This window comes from Myotis davidii, unplaced genomic scaffold (assembly GCF_000327345.1).
Source record: "Myotis davidii unplaced genomic scaffold, ASM32734v1 scaffold679, whole genome shotgun sequence".
Classification (NCBI taxonomy): domain Eukaryota; kingdom Metazoa; phylum Chordata; class Mammalia; order Chiroptera; family Vespertilionidae; genus Myotis; species Myotis davidii.
Window position 1 is genome coordinate 22,531 of NW_006290023.1, and position 19,228 is coordinate 41,758.

The following is a 19,228-nucleotide window of genomic DNA, read 5'->3' on the forward strand; positions in this document are numbered from 1 at the left end:
TTCATCTACTGATGGGCATATTTGCCAATGATACATCTGATAAGGGGTTAATTTCCAAAATATATAAAAAACTCATACAACTTGACAAAGGGAAGAAAAACAACCCAATTAAAAAATGGGCAAAGGGCCTGGCCTGAGTTGCTCAGTGGTTAAACATTGACCTATGAACCAGGAGGTCACGTTGGATTCCCAGTCAGGGCAGATGCCCGGTTTGGGGGCTCGATCCCCAGTGTGGGGCGTGCAGGAGGCAGTCAATCAATGATGCTCTCTCATCATTGATGTTTCTACTTCTCCCTTTCGCTTCCTGTCTGAAATCAACATAAATATACTTTTAAAAATTGGCAAAGGACCTAAACACTTCTCCATAGAAGACATACAGATGGCCAAGAGACCTATGAAAAAATGCTCAAAGTCACTAATCATCAGAGAGATGAAAATTAAAATGACAATCAGGTATCACCTCACACCTGCTAGAATGGCTACCATCAACAAATGACAAGTGCTGGCCAGGATGTGGGAGAAAAGGGCTAGTACACTGCTGGTGGAAATGCAGCCACTATGGAAAACAGTGTGGAGTTTCCTCAAAAAAAAAAAAAATGGAACTGCCATTTGGCCCAGTGGTCCCACTTCTAGGAATATATCCTAAGAATCCTGAAACACCAATCAGAAAGGATATATACACCCTTATGTTCACAGTAGTGCTAATTCACGTGGTCTTAATGTCAATAGCTAACACTTACTGAGTACTCAGGATGTGTTTGGCCCTGTGGTTTCCATTTAATCATGTCCTTAGGAGCTCATTTCACTCGTGAGCAAAGTGGGATTCTCTTGAGATCACACAGGTAGCAAGATGCAGGGATGGGATTTGAACTCTGGCCAGCCTGATTCCAAAGCCTGCAGGCCCTATGATGTGCCACCAAACTGCCTTGCTGTGCCCCCACAGTCATTCTAGCTCTGCAGTCCTCACCCGAAGCACCACAGATTGCTCTGCAACTTTTCTGGGAGTTATTTATCTCTGCATGAACACCACTAGTATTTTCACCTTCCTCATCACTGCTGTTCCAGTCATCCTAAAACTTAGTCTTGAAACCAACTTCCTCAGATTTTCCAGCCCTCCCTCATCACTCACCCTCACCCCTGAGGATTTTGCTGCCTGCCACTCTCTCAAGCATTCCTCCTGATAAAATTTACACCCACACGAGTCTGGCCATGCCTTGGTTTCTCCTTTCCATCTGATCTTGTTGTCTCTCCATCCAGGGCAGTGGCTCCTATGGACATCCCTTATACTGTATTATTGCAAGGATCTGGGAACCTCCATCATTTCCATTTCAGTCATACCACCCATCTTGCTAGCTCACTTTCTCTAATACAATGGTTCTCAACCTTCCTAATGCCGCGACCCTTTAATACAGTTTCTCATGTTGTGGTGACCCCCAACCATAAAATTATTTTTGTTGCTACTTCATAACTGTAACTTCACTACTGTTATGAATTGTAATGTAAATATCTGATATGCAGGATGTATTTTCATGATTACAAATTGAACATAATTAAAGCATAGTGATTAATCACAAAAACAATATGTAATTATATATGTGTTTTCTGATGGTCTTAGGCAAGCCCAGTGAAAGTGTCGTTCGACCCCCAAAGGGGTTGCGACCCACAGGTTGAGAACCGCTGCCTTAGAGGGTTGTGGTTTGTTATGGATATGGGCAAGTGTTTAGCATCATGTCTGGCTTACATAAACTGCTAGATAAATACTATCATAAATGCATTATTAAAGTCCATTATTTCCATTTCCTTCTTAGAATAATACAGGACTTCTAGGAGACACATCAGAGGATAGTGGTCGAGTGTGGGGGCACCTGGATTCAAACCTCAACTCCATTATTTTTTAGCTATGACTTTGGCAGAGCGCTTGACTTCTCTGTGTGTATTTATTAATAGTGCAATTAGGAAGATTATGTAAATACTAGAGGCCTGGTGCACGAAATTCGTGCATGGGGGGGGGGGATCGGGTCCCTCAGCCCAACCTGCACCCTCTCAACAATCTGGGAACGCTGGCTCCTAACCACTCGTCTGTCTACCTGCCTGATTGCCCCTAACTATCTCTGCCTGCCTGCCTGATTGCCCCCAACTGCCTGTGCCTCCCCCTGTACCTGGGACCTAGGATTCCCTCCTCTGGCCGGTTGCAGGCACCCAGGACCCAGACCGGCTTTGCCCGGGCTGGCCACAGCTGCAGGGGACAGTGGGCGGGTGGCTTTGCCTGGGCTGCAGCCGCTGGCACCTGGGACTGTGGGGCGGACGGCTTGTCCCTCTCCCTGGCTGCAGCCCTAGTTACTGGCGCCTGGGACCGGGGAGCATGCGGCTTGTCCCTCCCCCGGGCTGCAGGTGCAGGCACAGGCATTGGTGCAGCCGCTTATGCCTGGGACCGCAGGTTGGGTGGCTTGTCTCTCTCCTGGGCCACAGCCTGGCTGGTCCCCATTCCTCTTTCCCCAGTGTTGATTGTCTGAGCTGTTACGGCATGAGGGCATGACAACCATTTGCATATTAGCTCTTTACTATATAGGATGGTCAGACACTGAACACAATGCCTGCACACAGAGTGATGAATAGATGCTAGCCATTATGATTTGAATGGGTTCAAAATCTATTTTCAAAACTCTTTTGGCAAATTTCCCATAGCAAATATCATCCTATTTATTATATAAGATGAAAAATAGCCCTTTGTAACATGTAAACATTTGAAGGCAACACTCTGAAGTGAGAATTTAATGACAACTATTAAAATACTTGTTCTTGTCAACTTTTGTTTTTTTGGAGTCTTTTATCCCCTTTAAGAGTATCAGGGAGAAAATGAAGAGTGTTTAAAAAGCTTTTTTTAAATAATGCATTATCATCATCTGTGTTGATGGCAGATGGTTAGGTTACAGGATGAAAGATGTTAGGTGTTGGGGAACCATTCCTTTGCAGTCTGTTTGCCTGACTGAGCCACCATAACCATGGGATCTTCCTGCAGAGAATTTATGATCATGAGAAAGTATTAATGTTGGAAACCAACCCTGGGAATGCTCAAACCTGGGTGTATTTCCTGGTTCTAATCTAGGGGCAAAAGGATGATGTGCAACACTAAATCAGGATCACATTCTTTTCAAGGCTGGACTCATACTTGGTTGTTTCTGTGGATTGATCCTCCACAAAGTATCTCTTCACCAGCTTAACATTTTAAATTTTATTGTGATCCTTGCATTTGTGGCAATTAGCTACTTAGAAGCAAGGTACCTAATGAACTGCACAGAATTAAGTCACTAAGATAAAACTTCTAATTTTATTCTTTAATCTACTGGTATTTACCTCCTTGAATATAGGTCCTTAAATCTGTTGAAGATTTGAATACTGCTAGGAAAATTGTAAGCCCATTGCAAGAGTGGAGTCGTAACATTTTCTAAAAGAGGCAGCAGCCCTGGCTGGCATTACTCAGTGGTTAGAACGTTGGCCCAAGCACTGAAGTCGTGGGTTTGATTCCTGGTCAAGAGCAAGTACCTGGGTTTCAGGTTTGATCTCCAGCCCTGGTCCAGGTTGAGGAGGCAATCAATTGATGTGTCTTTTTCACATAGATGTTTCTTCCTCTTTCTCTTCTCCACCCGCCATCCCTCCCCACTTCTACTTTCTCTAAAAGTCAATGGAAAAAATGTCATCAGGTGAGGATTAACAACAATAAAAAAAGAGGCGGTAAATAATGTACATAAATACAATAAACATATCTCAAAAAAGAATGATACCACTTTTATTTTGCATGGATTTTAAAGATATTTTTGCTACATAGTTTATGTATTTTTATGAGATAATATTTTTTCACTTGTATGAAGTTCAACCTTATACAATTTTAAAGTGATATGTTTGGTAGTGTATCTATAATCTTTAAAAAGTTTAGAGTTTTTGGAATGTACAGTATATGAGGTAAAATCAAGATTACATTAAAAATTGTTTTCTCTTCTGCACTAATTTTGCAGTGAGGTTCAAATGGCAAATACACTATTAAATGACATTTACTATCAAAAATAGGAGTTCATTTCCATTACTATGAAAAACATAAGCCACTGTAACTGTCACAGTGGTACATTTTACCATTTTAGACATTCAACTATTATAGAAATCTCTGGGCTATTACACTCAAACTCATTTGTACTGCCAAATGTGGCACTTTTAAGAAGTTTCTAGAAAACAATCACAATCACTTGTTTTTTGGGAGTTTTCAGCCTATACATAAGAGATTAAATTTAAATAAAATGTAAACATACAATATATTATATTGACAGATCATTCTTACCACTTGGAAAGGCCAAGTTTATCCATTTCTTTTTTGAACAAAGGTTAATGTTTTTTTCTACGGCATGGATCATTTGACATAAAACAATTACAACACATGCCCATTCTAATACAAGAGATATTCTTCAGAGATCTTCAAAAGTATAAAACATACGTCCTTTATTGAAGACTGACACAAGTGCTTAGTAATCACTAAAATGCTAACTTCAGCAACTAAAAATTAGTGATTCACTATCCTAAAATTCAAATAATAAATTAAAAAGACTAGTTACAAGTGTTTTACAGATAACAGATGTGATAAAACAAGAACTTTAGAAAGTTTCATTACAAACTGTATTATTACTGGCAGTCATTGACATCTATGCAAGATGTACAATGTGATTCTTGTCAAAATACAATCTGATCATCCTATAACTCACAAATGCAAGCTCACAACACATTAATGAATTATGCAATTGCAAAGTGCTCTAATGCAACATTAAACACATGCAATCAACAATTTGGAAGTATCCAAACAGACATTACATTAAACATTAGTTTTTTAAGAAAGAAAGCAGCTTGAAGTTTACTGGTGCAAATTAATTTTGTCTTTAAATTTGGTGTTCCAAACAGAAAGGTTAAATTTGATTATGGATTCTGATAGTGATGGCAGTAGTTATGGAAGAAGCAGCAAAACTTAGAGGAGTTCTTAAAAATGAGCCTATATCAGTTAGATGTATGTGTGTGTGTGTGTGTGTGTGTGTGTGAATATTTCCACACTTGGTATGTATAGTTTATTTATATGCCACATGTGTACATGTATGTCCTTATACACATACAAATAGTTCAAAGGTTCACAAAACCAAATTAAATAGGTTTGAAATTCAGAGTTGACTATAATTACTTAAAAAAAGGTAACTATCTAAAAGCCCTCTGTTCTTTTCCATATTCTCAACACCTGAAGAGGTGCCTTTTGAGTAAACATTAAATTAATTTAGGCCAAGTAAACTGTCTGTGCTTTCTTTAAGTGATTTATCTGTGAATTCATGAAAATATAGTGTAATAAAGAACTCCACATTCATCAAACAAGTGGTTCTTTTTTTCATGCATATTTTCACCCAGTATTTGTTTGCTAAGCTCCTCCAGTTATTCATCATAATCCCACTTACCAAATAATTAAGACAAATGAGGAGGTAGAAATATAGCACTAGATTGCTTTCACAGCATCAGACTTTAACATTTTTATATAGCTTGTTTTAGTGTAAATTTTAATCATTCTGAATCATTCACTAGGTAATAATCTTTAAAACAAACAGATCAGGTTGTCAGTGTTACACTCATGCTGACTGGTCAAAATATCCATTATGTATTCTTGCCTCTTAGAAGATTTGTTGGACAAGAAGGCATGTGAAAAAGACAAGAAAGAAAAGAAAAAGGAAGGACAGAAGAAAAAAAGACAAGGGGAAAAAAAATACCCAAACCAAACAAAAAACCCCAAAATTGCTATTTCTGTGGCTTGCATTCTAATGAGGTGCAAGCCTCTATCTAACAATATAAGCACTGAAAATGGCAAAAATGATGTACTATAGTCTCAATGCCAGTGCTAAATGCCACTGTTTTGGAAAAGCAATACAGAAATAATTTTAGTACATGACAAAATAAAATGTAATACAGTATTAAAAATAAAGTTGTATTTTCACTTGATTACAAAGTATTGAATGATAAAGGCAATTAAAATGGAAAAGAAAGCAAACAGCACAAGGATAACGGCTGCACACTGCTCGTCACTAAGTGCTCGCCGGGTCCTGGTGCTTTCCACAGTGTCTCTGTTGGTGCTGGCTGCTGGTTCAGTCCTCTGAGAGATGAAGAACACTGTTGTGCTGTAGGGACCTACTAGGTCCTGATGCCCCACAGGGTCTTGGCACTGGCGAATGGCACACACGCGGAAACGATATTCACAGTTCAGCTGAAGACTTGAATACCGGAGTGAAGTGTCGGGACCCTTGTAGATCTGTGCATAAGGTATTAGAAAAAGAATTACGTGTGGAGGTTGGGAAGAAAAATCTGTGTTAAAGTTGGCTAGTTTCAGAATTATTTTTAAACATGGAAGCTGCTATTATCTTTCAAATGATATTTAAAAAATACGTATGGATAATCTGAAAAGTTACAATGTAAGCTCTACCCTTATAGAACTTGTAGACCAGTTAAGAAGTAAAGATGCACCCCTAAAGTAGCTGGAGGACAGGCAAAATCAGCCCACGGACATGTTTCCTCAAATGTTCCCTGGTTTCCTCAAATGTAAGAAGTCACACTTTTGTGAAATCATTTCATGAGAGGAGGAAGTATCTAATCTCATCTTTGTATAACTGGTTTTGCACAATTTCAAAATGAAACAATGAATAAGGAGCTTTCTATAGGTGTCTATGGCAAATCATTTAATAGACTTTAAAGAATCACTTAGAATCACAGAATTGGATCTTAAAACCCGAAGTCCTCTGCCTTAGAAGGGAAATAATAATAAAGAAATTCCATGGATTTTCAAGAGTGTGTGCTAGGGATTAAGAGAATATGTATTAGAATTGGTCACCCCTGGGTCCAAGCTGTGCTCTATCACTTTATAGTCCATGTGATCTTAGACCCCAACTACCTTGTGTAACAAGCATAATAGTTATCTTGCATGGTAATTATGATATTGAAGTAAGTTACTACTTGTTAAAGCACTTAGCACAGTGCCCAGCATATAGTGAGTGCTCAATATATGAAGCTATCATTTCCTTTAATGAGTCCCTTCCATGATTTTGTATGTGGGAAAACCAAGGCTCACAGTGACCTTCCAATTGACTACTCCCAGCTAGCTGGTGGGCTGTGAGTCAGATTAACCAAAACCTGGGCTACCATTCTTTCAAGCTATCTTAGCTGCCTCAATTATATGTGCTGTAAATTTAAATTTTTTACATATTTGTTTGCTCCAAAAGGAATGAGGTAAGAACTGTCTCATTTTTGTGTCTCTAGAATCCAGAATATAATAGTTACTTAATAAAAGGCAATGATATTAATGAACCATTGACTATTTGTACTTCAAAATGTATTATCAGTGGATGCTGAATGTGTGTATATATAACCTTTATTTAAAGAGGTAAGCCTTAAGATGAGTCTTAAAGAAAATGGTGATTAGCATTAGTTTTGAGGATGCAGATGAATGTTCTGAGTGGGAATGCAGAATAGGTTCATAATTAGGCAATGGTAAAGGATTAACTTAAGTAATTCAGAAGGTTGCATTAGGCTGCAGTGTGAAACAGCACATATACAATGAGGACAATTTTGTAAGAGTAAAAAACAGTATGTATTTATCTAATGGGTACAATATTTATTTTTGTCTTTAAAATTTGCTTTCCATTTATTTCCAAATAAACATAGTAATATGGTTAGGAGAAAAAACTGAACAAGTGGCATGAAAGTGATAGGTAAGAGATATGACAAAGAGGAGGAATATGTTAATACACTAGTTGAAAATTTAGGTTTGAATCCACAGGGGCTACTTTAGGTGTATGATATTTAAAAGGTGTTTTAAGGAATCCTGATCATAAGGCTAAGGGAGAGATTGAGGGAGGTGGGCAGGACAGGGCTTAAGCATAAGGTAATGAGGCCTTAGCATAGTTTTTATGTATCATTTTTATAAATGACTATTACTTAAGAGTTAATAGCCCCTAAGCCCTAATTCTTCCAAGAGTTTAAAGCTTAGGCACCAAAGTGAAGTTGGTGTTTATGACACTGATGAAGTAAGAAAGCAGTTGGGGAGGAGAGATTGGGAGGCAAGATAGATGATGAGATTTTCAATTTTGTGTTTTAGATGTTAGGAGGATATGTATATAGGGAGACATCTTATAGACAACTGTAGATACAGGACTGAAGAAAACAGATGAACTTGCTTAAAACTAATTTAAAGGGATTTTTATACCCAAGTGAAGCTATTCAAAATAAGCATTAAGCTCAAGATGAGCTGGGGTAGGGTCTCAGAATGAAAAATAAGATTAAAATGAATAACGTCATTTTTGCTCTCCCACTCTTTTCATACTGACAAGATAAAATTGTTATGGCCTTAATAAATAGTAAAGGGCAAGTAAGAACTCTATTTAATAATTTTTTTGGCCCACAGCTATTGCTCAAAGATTGTATTACATAAATTTAAAACAAAACAAAAACAAAATAGCCCCATCTTTGCAATCAATCAACTACCCTTTTATAAGGAGAGTGTGACAAATATCAATTAGTGCAGATTTACAATGGAAGACAATGGAAGGTAAAGGATAATTTTCACTTCTCATTTTAATTAAGGAATACAGACAAGCCTGGCCAGTGTGGCTCAGTGGTTGAGCATTGACCCATGAACCAGGAGGTCATGGTTCAATTCCCGATCGGGGCACATGCCCAGGTTGTGGGCTAGATCCCCAGTGTGGGACATACAGGAGGCAGCCGATCAATGATTCTCTCATCATTGATGTTTCTATCTCTCTCTTCCTCTTCCTTCCTCTCTGGAATCAATAAAAAAAATATATATTCAAAAAAAGAGAATTACAGGTTAAACCAAAGCTTGTGAAGTTAGTGCATGTTTAGTTGACCAAGAACTTTGAGATAGTATGCCAACTGCAACATAATTTTATAGGAAAACCTTTAAAGAAAATTTAGACCCTCACAAATTGGTATTTGTCTTTAGCTTTCTGAATATATCATAGCATGGAGAAAATAACAGTTATAGAACTAGAGTCAATAAAAATTGAAATCAGTATCTTGTCTATTTATATCTCTTTGGGGTTTTTATACCCACATTCTAAAAACTTATTTGGTTGGCTAGATTGATTTACCAAATACTTTAATACGAAAATTTCAAAGATACGTGTACATATTTACTATCAAAGATAACCACTTTTGAAGCTGTGATTACAGAGGAACAAATTCTGTTTAATTAGTTTTGCTTTCTGTGTACATTACATATCCATATCTGATTTTACATTGAGGAACATGCACAGTATACATTATTTATAGCAGTAACTATAAGACAATGATTTCAGCAATACATTACTTTTAGACAGAGTGAACTTATTTAAACCTTCCCTTAATATGTAATACTAGAGGCTCGGTGCATGAAATTCGTGCACGGGGGAGGGTAGGTCCCCTCAGCCCAGCCTGCACCCTCTCCAATCTGGGACACCTCAGGGGATGTCCGACTGTTGGTTTAGGCCCGATCCCCTAAACTGGCAGTTGGACATCCCTCTCACAATCCTGGACATCCCTCGCATAATCCTAATCGCTCACTTGCCTGCCTGCCTGGTCACCCCTAACTGCTCCCCTCCACTGGCCTGATCGCCCCTCACTGCCTGTGTGTGCTGGTCTGATCGCCCCTAACTGCCCTCCCTGCCGGCAGGTTGCCTCCAACTACCTCCTCCCTGCTGGCCTGGTCGCTCCTAACTGCCCTCCCCCCCCCTTTGCTGGCCTGGTCATCCCTCACTAACCCCCCTGCTGGCCTGGTTGCTCCTAACTGCCCTCCCCCCTCTCCCCCCCGCCAAGCTGGTCACTCCCTGCCCTGCCAGCCTGGTCGCTCCCAACTGCCTCCCCTGCTAGCCTAATTGCCCCCAACTGTCCCTCTGCTGGCCTGGTCACCCCCTAGGCAGCCATGTTGTGAGGGCATGAGGGTTAATTTGCATATTACCGCTTTATTATATATGATGCATTTGATTAAATTTTAAAAAATAATTATTCATATTTACACATAAGATATATGCTGTCATATAATTTGGCACATATGGACACAAGTGGTCCTATGTATATGCTATGGCAAATAATTATTTTGTAGTGTCAATGCATGAAGAGAACAGTAAAAACCCTCACAAAAAAGTGATAGACAAATAACCACATAGCTCTTGTCTCTACCATTACTCCCCTTTATTATTGCTGAGGGATTTGTAAGTGAACTTGGAGCTTTTATTTCATTTATTTAAAAATATTTTTATTGATATTTAGAGAGGGAGGAATGGGGAGGGGAAGAGCGACATTGAAGTGAGAGATCGAAAAATCAATGGGCTGCATCCTGCAAACTCTCTACCAGGAACTAAGCCCACAACCTGGGCATGTACCCAGACGGGAATCAAACCAGCAACCTTTCTGTGCACAAAACAATACCCAACCAACTGAGCTACACCAGCCAGGGTAAACTTGGAGTTTTTAGAGCAGTTCTTAAATTTATTGTGCACAAGCACCACTTGACACAAACAAAAAAAATATTGTGGATCCCATTTCCCAGATATTCACGTTCATTAGGTCTGCAAGGCATTTGAGGAACACTTTTTTGAGAATTTAACTTCAGAGAGGAAGAAGTTGTACAGAATCCAATAGGCCTCTGTTCCAGTACCCATTCTCTGACTGCCAATAGTATCCTGATTTTGGATGGGTCTCAAACTCTCCCTTACCCAGGCTACGTACTAGGAGGAGCTGGCCTGCCTCTTAACTCCAGATGTGGGCCCTGCTTGGCTTGAACCCTGGCATAGTCACTGGTCCAGGGATGGCTTTGTAACTCTAAGTGTGCCCTGCCCAATGTGAATAAGGAAGAGTAAGTTCCCTATGGCTAAGGGCAGCACTGTGAGAGAAACCTTGATGACTTCATTGAGTTTCTGGATCAACCAGTCCTTAAGCCAGCAGACATCTGACTTTTGGCATGAATTTTCCCAAGAAAATAGTCTTTCTTTAATGCCAATAAGGTCAGCTATTCTGTATATATGAGAGTTGTATGTGTGAGAGAGGGAGGAAGGAGTCAGAAGGAGATTATAATTTTAGAGAATGGGGGAAAGTCTAGGTGAGGTGCTATTCAGCATGTAGGGCACAGAGCTGCAAGAAGGCAGCAAGGATTGGTGAGATCCACTGACTGATCAAAGAGGGATAAAGAAAGGGAAGAATGCAAAGAAAAAAATTGTTGTTGCCCCATTAATTTGCTTCCAAATTCTCAAACCTAGAAACATTTATACGTTAAACGGGGTTTTAGAGGCTAGTCTAGAAATGTAACCACCAATCCTATATAATAAAGACACAATATGCAAATTGACCATCATGCCCTCGCACAAGATGGCCACCCCCGTGTGGTCAAAGATGGCCACCACAAGAAGGCTGGCAGGGGAGGGCAATTTGGGTGATCAGGCTGGCAGGGGAGGGCAGTTGTGGGTGATCAGGCTGGCAGGGGAGGGCAGTTGGGGGGGGAGGCAGACCTACAGGAGAAGGGAGTTAGGGAAGACCAGACTGGCAGAGGGGCAGTTAAGGGCAACCAGGCCTGCAGGGGAGGGCAGTTGGGGGGGACCAGGCCTACAGGGGAGGGCAGTTAGGGGCGATCGGGCCAGCAGGGCCCTGGCCAGAAAAACATCCATCAGCTGCCTTCTGCACACACCCTACTGGGGATGTTCCCGCAACCAAGGTACATGCCCTTGACCGGAATTGAACCTGGGACCCTTCAGTCCACAGGCTGACACTCTAGCTACTGAGCCAAACCAGTTAGGGCATAACACTTAACTTTTTTTTTTAAAAAAATTTCATCTGAGGATATTTTTTCCATTGATTTCTAGAGAGAGTGGAAAGGAGGGAGGAGTGGGGGAGAGAGAGAGAGAGAGCCCCCGCCCTTGTGCACGAATTTCATGCACTGGGCCTCCAGTTTATAATATCCCCCCCTTTTAAAAACATCAACAGTTCCAACTGCTATAGAATAAAGACCCACCTAGACCTGGCCCTCTCCTCTTCTACATACTCTATTTTTGAGTCACACTCGAGTCTTCATAGTTCCTCCTAAGCTCACCAGTTCCCCAAAAGACTCACTTAAATGACACCCTTTTGGAAAATATTCTAAAGTCTATCTAGAATAAAGCATTTCTTTTTATAAGGTAGATTTTTATCTTCATTATCTTTTATTTGTTTGGCTAAATAAAATGGCATGTTTATAAAATTTCTGCTTGCTTCTTAAATTTAATTCTAAACAAGTTTTTTGAAATCAGAACAGTAAGTTAATAATACAGCCCCCCATAATTCTTCAAATGTAATATTAAATACATGTGTTGATTATCAAATAAATTTTAAAGTATCAAATTATATGAATGATATTGAATTCTTAAAAAAAGACTTACAAGAGACTTAGATGAGCATACATAAAATGAAGTTTCTAAGGAAATTAGTATTTTAAGTTTTTCATTGCTTATAATCTAAAATAAGTGAAAGTGATGATAGGATTTAGCTTTTAAGTTAAATTAGAATTAGCATTGCTCTTTATGTAGTGATATGTTCATTAAAATTCATTTACAACTCAAATGTGGGGTCCCTATTTCCTAAACAGGTAATACAATTACATTTTCTTTAATATTAATTTTGCTTCCTCCTTGGAAGGAAACCTGCTTATCTGTAAATTATATTTAAATCTAATTATCATGTCAATTTGCAGATGGCTTACTGAAGAAAAACAATCACATGCCAAATTTAATATGACTCTCTCGGGTCTTTTGTAATTTCAGTTAAGAAATTCCACTTCTACACTTAACAAAATTTGAGAGAAAAAAAATTTTTATTGGAAAATATTTTATTATTAATAGTTATAAAAAAAGACTGAAATAAAAATGATTGGTTTTCTAGTGGGGAAAAAAACCCCCAAGATGAGATGCTAAAATCAAAACAACACAGTTTAAAAGCCCTCAAAATCAAGAAGGTTGACAGCAAAAAATGGAAAATCAGATGAAATAAATATAGCAATTAAGTTAGGCTTTTAAGTTGCATAACAAGTTCTTTATCTTTGAATTTTTTTGGCTGGGAAGTTGATAATTCCTCTAGGCTTTCACAATAACTGTGTGTATTATGACTATTACTATTATTGTAAAAGCCTCCATAATGGTCTCTCTGCTTCTGTACTTGTCCCACTCTAGCCAAAATGACCTTGTGTCTGATCATGTGACAACTCTGGTCTAAATCCTCTATTGGCTTCTCATTTTACATGGGGTAAAAGTCATAGTATGGCCTATAATGCCCTACATGACATCCACACCACTCATAAAATTCCCTACCCCCTGATTTTATCTACCATTCTTCCCCTTGCTCACACTGCCCTAGCCATACTGCCTCCTTGTTTTTCATTAAATTTAACAATCTTCTGCCTCGGGCCTTTGTACCTATTGTTTCCTCTCCTTGGAACACTCTTCTCCCAATATTTACTTCCTTTGGGTCTCTATTCAAATGTCATTTGACTCCCTGTATAAAATAACACTAGCTGCCTGTCCCCCCCAGTACTCCCTACCTTTTACCCAGTTTTATTTTTTCTCCACTGCAATTAACACTATCCAACATATGATACAGTAATATGTTTTGTTGCTTTTAGTATCTCTTTTTCTACTAGAATGTGAGTTCCATGGGGCAAGGACTTTTTATTCAGTGTTGTATCCTGGGTCCCTGCTACAAAGTTCAGTAAATACTTGTCAAACGAATGAACATTCTGTTTAAGTATAGCTCACATCCAAAAGATTTTGGACCCTGAGACACTAGTTACTAATGTTTGGAACACTGTAAGTCCTGAATAAAATTTTTTTTTCAATTACACATGACATACAATCTTATATTAGTTTCAGGTGTACTGATTTAGACATTCATATAACTTGTGATCATCCTGATAAGTCTAGGACCTGACACCATTCATAGTCATTACAATATTATTGACTATATTCCCTATGGTGTACTTTTCATCCTGAGCCTATTTGTATAGCTGTCAATTTGTACCTCCAACCTATTATCTGGTGACAATCTATTTATTCTCTGTATCTATCAGTTGAACAAATGTTTTTGAATTAGGAACATAAAGACAGTCAAATCTTACAATGGAAAAGTCATAAACATGAGAAAGGTAAAAGTATATATCCACAGACTTATATTTTGGCACATACCTGTTTGAATTCGGAATCCTTTCCCACCATAACTTGAAGACTATAAATAATTGGATCACCTTTCATTGGCTGTAAACACTCCCATGTAATTTCACAAATGTGATCATTTACTTTCTCTATTTTGGGGGCTGTAGAGAGCAGAAAATATAAATAAAAATCTGCTATACTTAATTTTTACTTGGAACATTACACAGACACATTAATCAAAATCATTAAAACTGTAACACTTAATTATTAACTTGAAATAAACATCAGTGGATTTTTTGAAATTTGCAGAGAAATGGTCAATAGTTCACTCTTACTATCTTCAGGTCATACAATCTACAGATGCTACCGTGGCTAGACTGACTAAAAGACCTGTCAAAGCAAGCACTATTTTATTGTGTTAAAAAGCCAATAGAGGGGTATATGGCAGTTAAAAAAAACAACTATGGCACTTCTAAGAACACAACTAGAACATGAAATTTATAATTTAATCTAAGAGGATGAGCTGGAAACTACCCCTAGTTCTTCAACCACATATGACTGTTTCACTCAATAGTGGGGTACAAAGGGGTCAAAATCAGCAATCTTATTAAGGCTAACAGACACTAAACTGGACAAGAGAACAGAAAAATGACTCAGTGGAACTCTGTCAACATTATTAGAAACACTATTCAAGAACAGTCCTGTTAATTATGGATTTGCCTAACAAATGGTATATTCAAGTTCATGATTGAGGATACTGTATTGGAAGTCTTTGTGATTTGTCCTCAGAGTGTGAGGAAATTCGGCTAAATGCACAAAGTATAATCTTGCTGCAGTCGCTTTAAAATAAGGACCCCTCTGAATTGATTTTAAAGATACATGTATGGACAAATGTGTGTGTTTTTGTGTAAATTCGATTTAAAGATTCAAATCAACTAAGAATTTATGTTTTGCTCAACAAACAACCTGGGTCTCTCCCTAAAATAGAAATGAATGAAATAACAATGACTCAAAGCAACCAGAATTTGTGATTTTTTCCCCCTTTAAGTAGTAAGAGCAGAAACAGGTAATGGCCTTATTAGAAAACCAGCCTATCTTTTCAATTTAGTATTTTTTTTAAAAAAATGTTTTCATTGATTTTTAGAGAGAGAGGTAAGGATAGAGAGAGAGAGAGGGAGAGGGAGAGGGAAAGGGAGAGGGAGAGGGAGAGAGAGAGAGAGAGAGAGAGAGAGACGCACTCAAGGTTGACATAAGAATGTCAGTCCTATTTTTTGGACATATCTCTAATACTAAAAGCATAATATGCTAATTAGACCAGACGTCCTTCCAGGCTGCAGAGGCAGAGGCAGAGGCAGAGGCAGAGGCAGAGGCAGAGACAGAAAGAGAGACACACACAGAGAGAAAACCATTGACATGAGAAAGAAACATCAATCGGTTGCCTCGTGCATGCAACCAACTGGGGACCTAACCTGCAACCTGAGCACATGCCCTGACCAGGAATTGAACAAGTGACCTTTCAGTGCATGGGATGATGCTCAGTCAACTGAGCCACACTGGCCAGGGCTCAATTTAGTATTTTTATATTAGATTAATTTAAATGTTGGACATATACTGGATGATAAATTTTAATAATAGTACATAAAGCACTTGATGAAAATGCATTTAAAAATCATTTGTTATTAAAGAAAATAACTTAAAGATATATAACTTACCTTTCAAGGCAGCTGGAACAGATTTTGTAGTAGTGAAAATATATTCTTGGGAGAGAGGACCTTCCCCTGTTTCATTACAAGCTTGAATACAGAATTTATAGGATGTCGACTCATTAAGTCTTTGTACTTTGTATGTATGACATGGACCTCTGTATAAGGATACAAACCTAAAATGGAAAGGATTCATTAAAAATAATCCTTGACTATATTATGTTTATAAAGTACTAATTGGGACATAATTTAGGAATAACAACTTACTCCTAGAATTTAATGCCAGGATTGGTTTATCACTCCAGATAAATAATGTGCTTTTTCATCAGATGATGACAATTACAGAACAGGTAAGTTTTTGAATTTGGCATAGTTTTCTGAAAAATTATTGCTAAATTTCCTATCCAACCATGGTAACTGTTTCTTTTCAGGATTCTGATTGTTTTGATGTACACATTTTCAAAGGTACTCAGAACACCACACTTTTCATTATAAATTATTTCTAATTAGAATCATAGGCATACAATTTATCACATAAAAAAAGGTAACTCTCAATTCCCAGGCATAATTTTAGTTGATTGGTGATGTTTTCTAGCGATTTATATAGCAGTATAAGAGAATATGTAATTTCCCATGAATTATCCTCTCAAACTGTTTGATGGGAAGTTTAATAACATATGTTACCTATAAGTTGAATGTTCTTCAATATTTTTGACTGACTGTTGGTTAGCTTTTTGGAAGTTGGAGAATGAATAATGAATGCTCATACAGTTCTCTCTTTCTCTCTCCCTCTCTATGTTCTTAATCCTCACTCAAGGATATTTCTTCCACTGATTTTTACAGAGAGTAAGAAGGGCGGGCAAGAGAGAGAGAGAGAGAAACATCAATGTGAGACGCACACAGATTGGTTGCCTCCCCATACGCCTCGACTGGCGCTGGGAATTAAAACCTGCAACCCAGGTATGTGCCCTTGATTGGAATCAAACTATGACCATCTGGTGCATGGGCTAACACTCTAAGCCAATCAATCATTTACTGTAAAAATTGCCTCTTGCTGGAAATAAGCATTCAAGCCCTAGCAAAGATTAAGTTTCTTTTACAAGCATGAAGGGAGTAAAAGAGTTAGAGTAGTGATTTTCAACTAGTATCCCGTAAGAATTTTTAAAATGTGCAATACCTGACTATTTAGTCAGGTCACTCATCTCTTTTCCCTTAGGTTGTCAAATAAAAAAACAACAGGCAACACAATAGACATCCAGTGTGAATGAATTAAAATCATGCCTATTTTTTTGTCAGACTGTCAAAAAAGATAACATTTTTTTTTATGTGCCACAGAATTTTAGGAATTAGTTTATATGTGCCATGAGACGAAAAAGGTGAAAATCACTGAGTTAGAGAAGTGAGCCAGAGAATAGACCACTAAAGTTTTTCTCTCTTGACATCCCACTCACAAGTGAAAAACAGAAAATTGTCATTGTTTCCTCTAATGCTTCAAAAACAGCACACTTCAAAATTCTTATGCAAATTCTCTTTGAAAATTTATTTTATTTACTTCTATTATTTATAAAAATATATTCAAGATCCAAGAAACTACATGAAGAAGTAATTTAAAACACCAACCTTCCATTCTTATCCTCCATCTGAAGGTGGTACTGAATAGAATCTGTTGACAGTATCTTTGGGGTTCCTTCTCCCCATTTCAGCTTAAGGTTCTGGTGGCTGAAGGCAACACATTCCAGACGAGGTGGATCAGGAGGGAGGGGCTTAGTTTTTAACTTTATCATGTGGCTGAAAGGACCAGCTCCAAGGCTATTCAAGGCTTGAATTCGTATTCTAAGTGCCATATAAAAAAGAAAAATAAGTTTAGTTTATGATTATTCTATTTAAAGTGTCTCTCTGGTCTAGGCAAAAATTAACATAGTTTTTACAGTATACCTGTATGTTGTATCTGGTTGCAAATTGTCCAGAATATAACTTGTAACCTTTCCTACTGTCAAGGGCTGTTTATCTCCAAAGTCTATGCTGTAGGCAAGGATTTCTGAACCATGGTCACAGGGCTTTTCCCAGTTTATTGCAAGGCATGTAGAAGGTGAATAATCGGGATTTTCTATATCTTCATCACTTATTTCTTGAAGACAAGTCACAATAGCAGGAACTGATGGTGGAGTCACACAGGCTACTACTTCACTGAAAGGACCTGCCCCCACAATACTCAGAGCCTACAAATGAACAGAGCCCATAGTTAACGAAGACTTGGCCATGAAAATGCTCACAAAACCGTGAAGACAGAAAGTGACGAGGCCCTTACTGCCTTTACCTGGACTCTGCAATAATAGGTAGTTGCTGGTGAAAGTCCTTTTAATTCATAACTGAGGCTGGGCCCACAGTAACATATCTGCATACTTCCTTCAACTCCTCCCCACTCCAGTCGATATTCAGTGACATCAGTTCCATTACTCAAAGGGACCTTTAAATTAAGAAAAGGATAAAGGTCTTAAGTTTCAACATTGATTAAACAGCTTTTGGGTAAAAATGTTCTTTACCCAAACATATAAAACACTGGATTGCTTTTGAATTTCTTTAAAATGTTTAAGCAGAATTAAGACTATTCAATATTACATTTTATTTATTAAGGCCACCTGAATTTAAGATTAGTCAACAAAATATAACTTTGTTTTCAATTGGAAATATGATTGAATCACTTTACAAAGAGTAGTTTAAGGTAAATATACTTCTAAATAATTCTATTAATATAAAATGGTAGATCATACAAGGATATTTTCTTTGTTAAATTTCAAAGGAAACTGAAAATGTAATTGTCATTATTATACACAATACACTGGAGATAATGAGAAATAGTATTATACTAATTCCCATGAATGTTTGTTCTGAACATTAAGCTAGTCAGTGGCTAAATATCTCATTACTGAGACAAAACCTTAGATAAAACACAAAGCACATCATGAATAAGAATCGAAATATCTGCAATGCAAATATACCTTACTTAAATGCTTCTAGGAGAAAAAACCCTCACTTTTAACCATGTGAATTTAAGGAGACTTACTCTTTGTATAACTTATATGAGGATATAAACAGTATCTTTATTATTTTATATAAAATACTAGAGGCCCAGTGCACAAAATTTGTGCACTTGGGGGTGGGGGAGAGGGTGGGGAAGGGGTCCCTCAGCCTGGCCTGTGCCCTCTCGAAGTCTGGGACCCCTCGGGAGATAACGACCTGCTGGCTTAGGCCTGCTCCCGGGTGGCAGAGGGCAGGCCCAATCCCTAGGTGCAGCCCCTG

The 19,228-nt window shown here is 38.1% G+C and overlaps 1 protein-coding gene across 3 annotated transcripts in view; it reads right to left on the bottom strand.

The window, feature by feature from the left end:
• Positions 1-3,761: 3,761 nt before the first annotated feature.
• FNDC3A (fibronectin type III domain containing 3A) overlaps positions 3,762-19,228 on the bottom strand; it is a 225,287-nt gene continuing 209,820 nt past the window's right edge. For all 3 annotated transcript variants that reach the window (XM_006762728.2, XM_006762730.2, XM_006762729.2), the window contains 6 exons: positions 18,246-18,395; positions 17,864-18,147; positions 17,549-17,761; positions 15,938-16,104; positions 14,259-14,386; positions 3,762-6,319 (listed from right to left, as the gene is read on the bottom strand). In XM_006762728.2, coding sequence (XP_006762791.1) covers positions 6,005-6,319; positions 14,259-14,386; positions 15,938-16,104; positions 17,549-17,761; positions 17,864-18,147; positions 18,246-18,395 — 1,257 coding nt within the window. In that variant the 3' untranslated portion in view covers positions 3,762-6,004. The remainder of the gene's footprint in view (positions 6,320-14,258; positions 14,387-15,937; positions 16,105-17,548; positions 17,762-17,863; positions 18,148-18,245; positions 18,396-19,228) is intronic.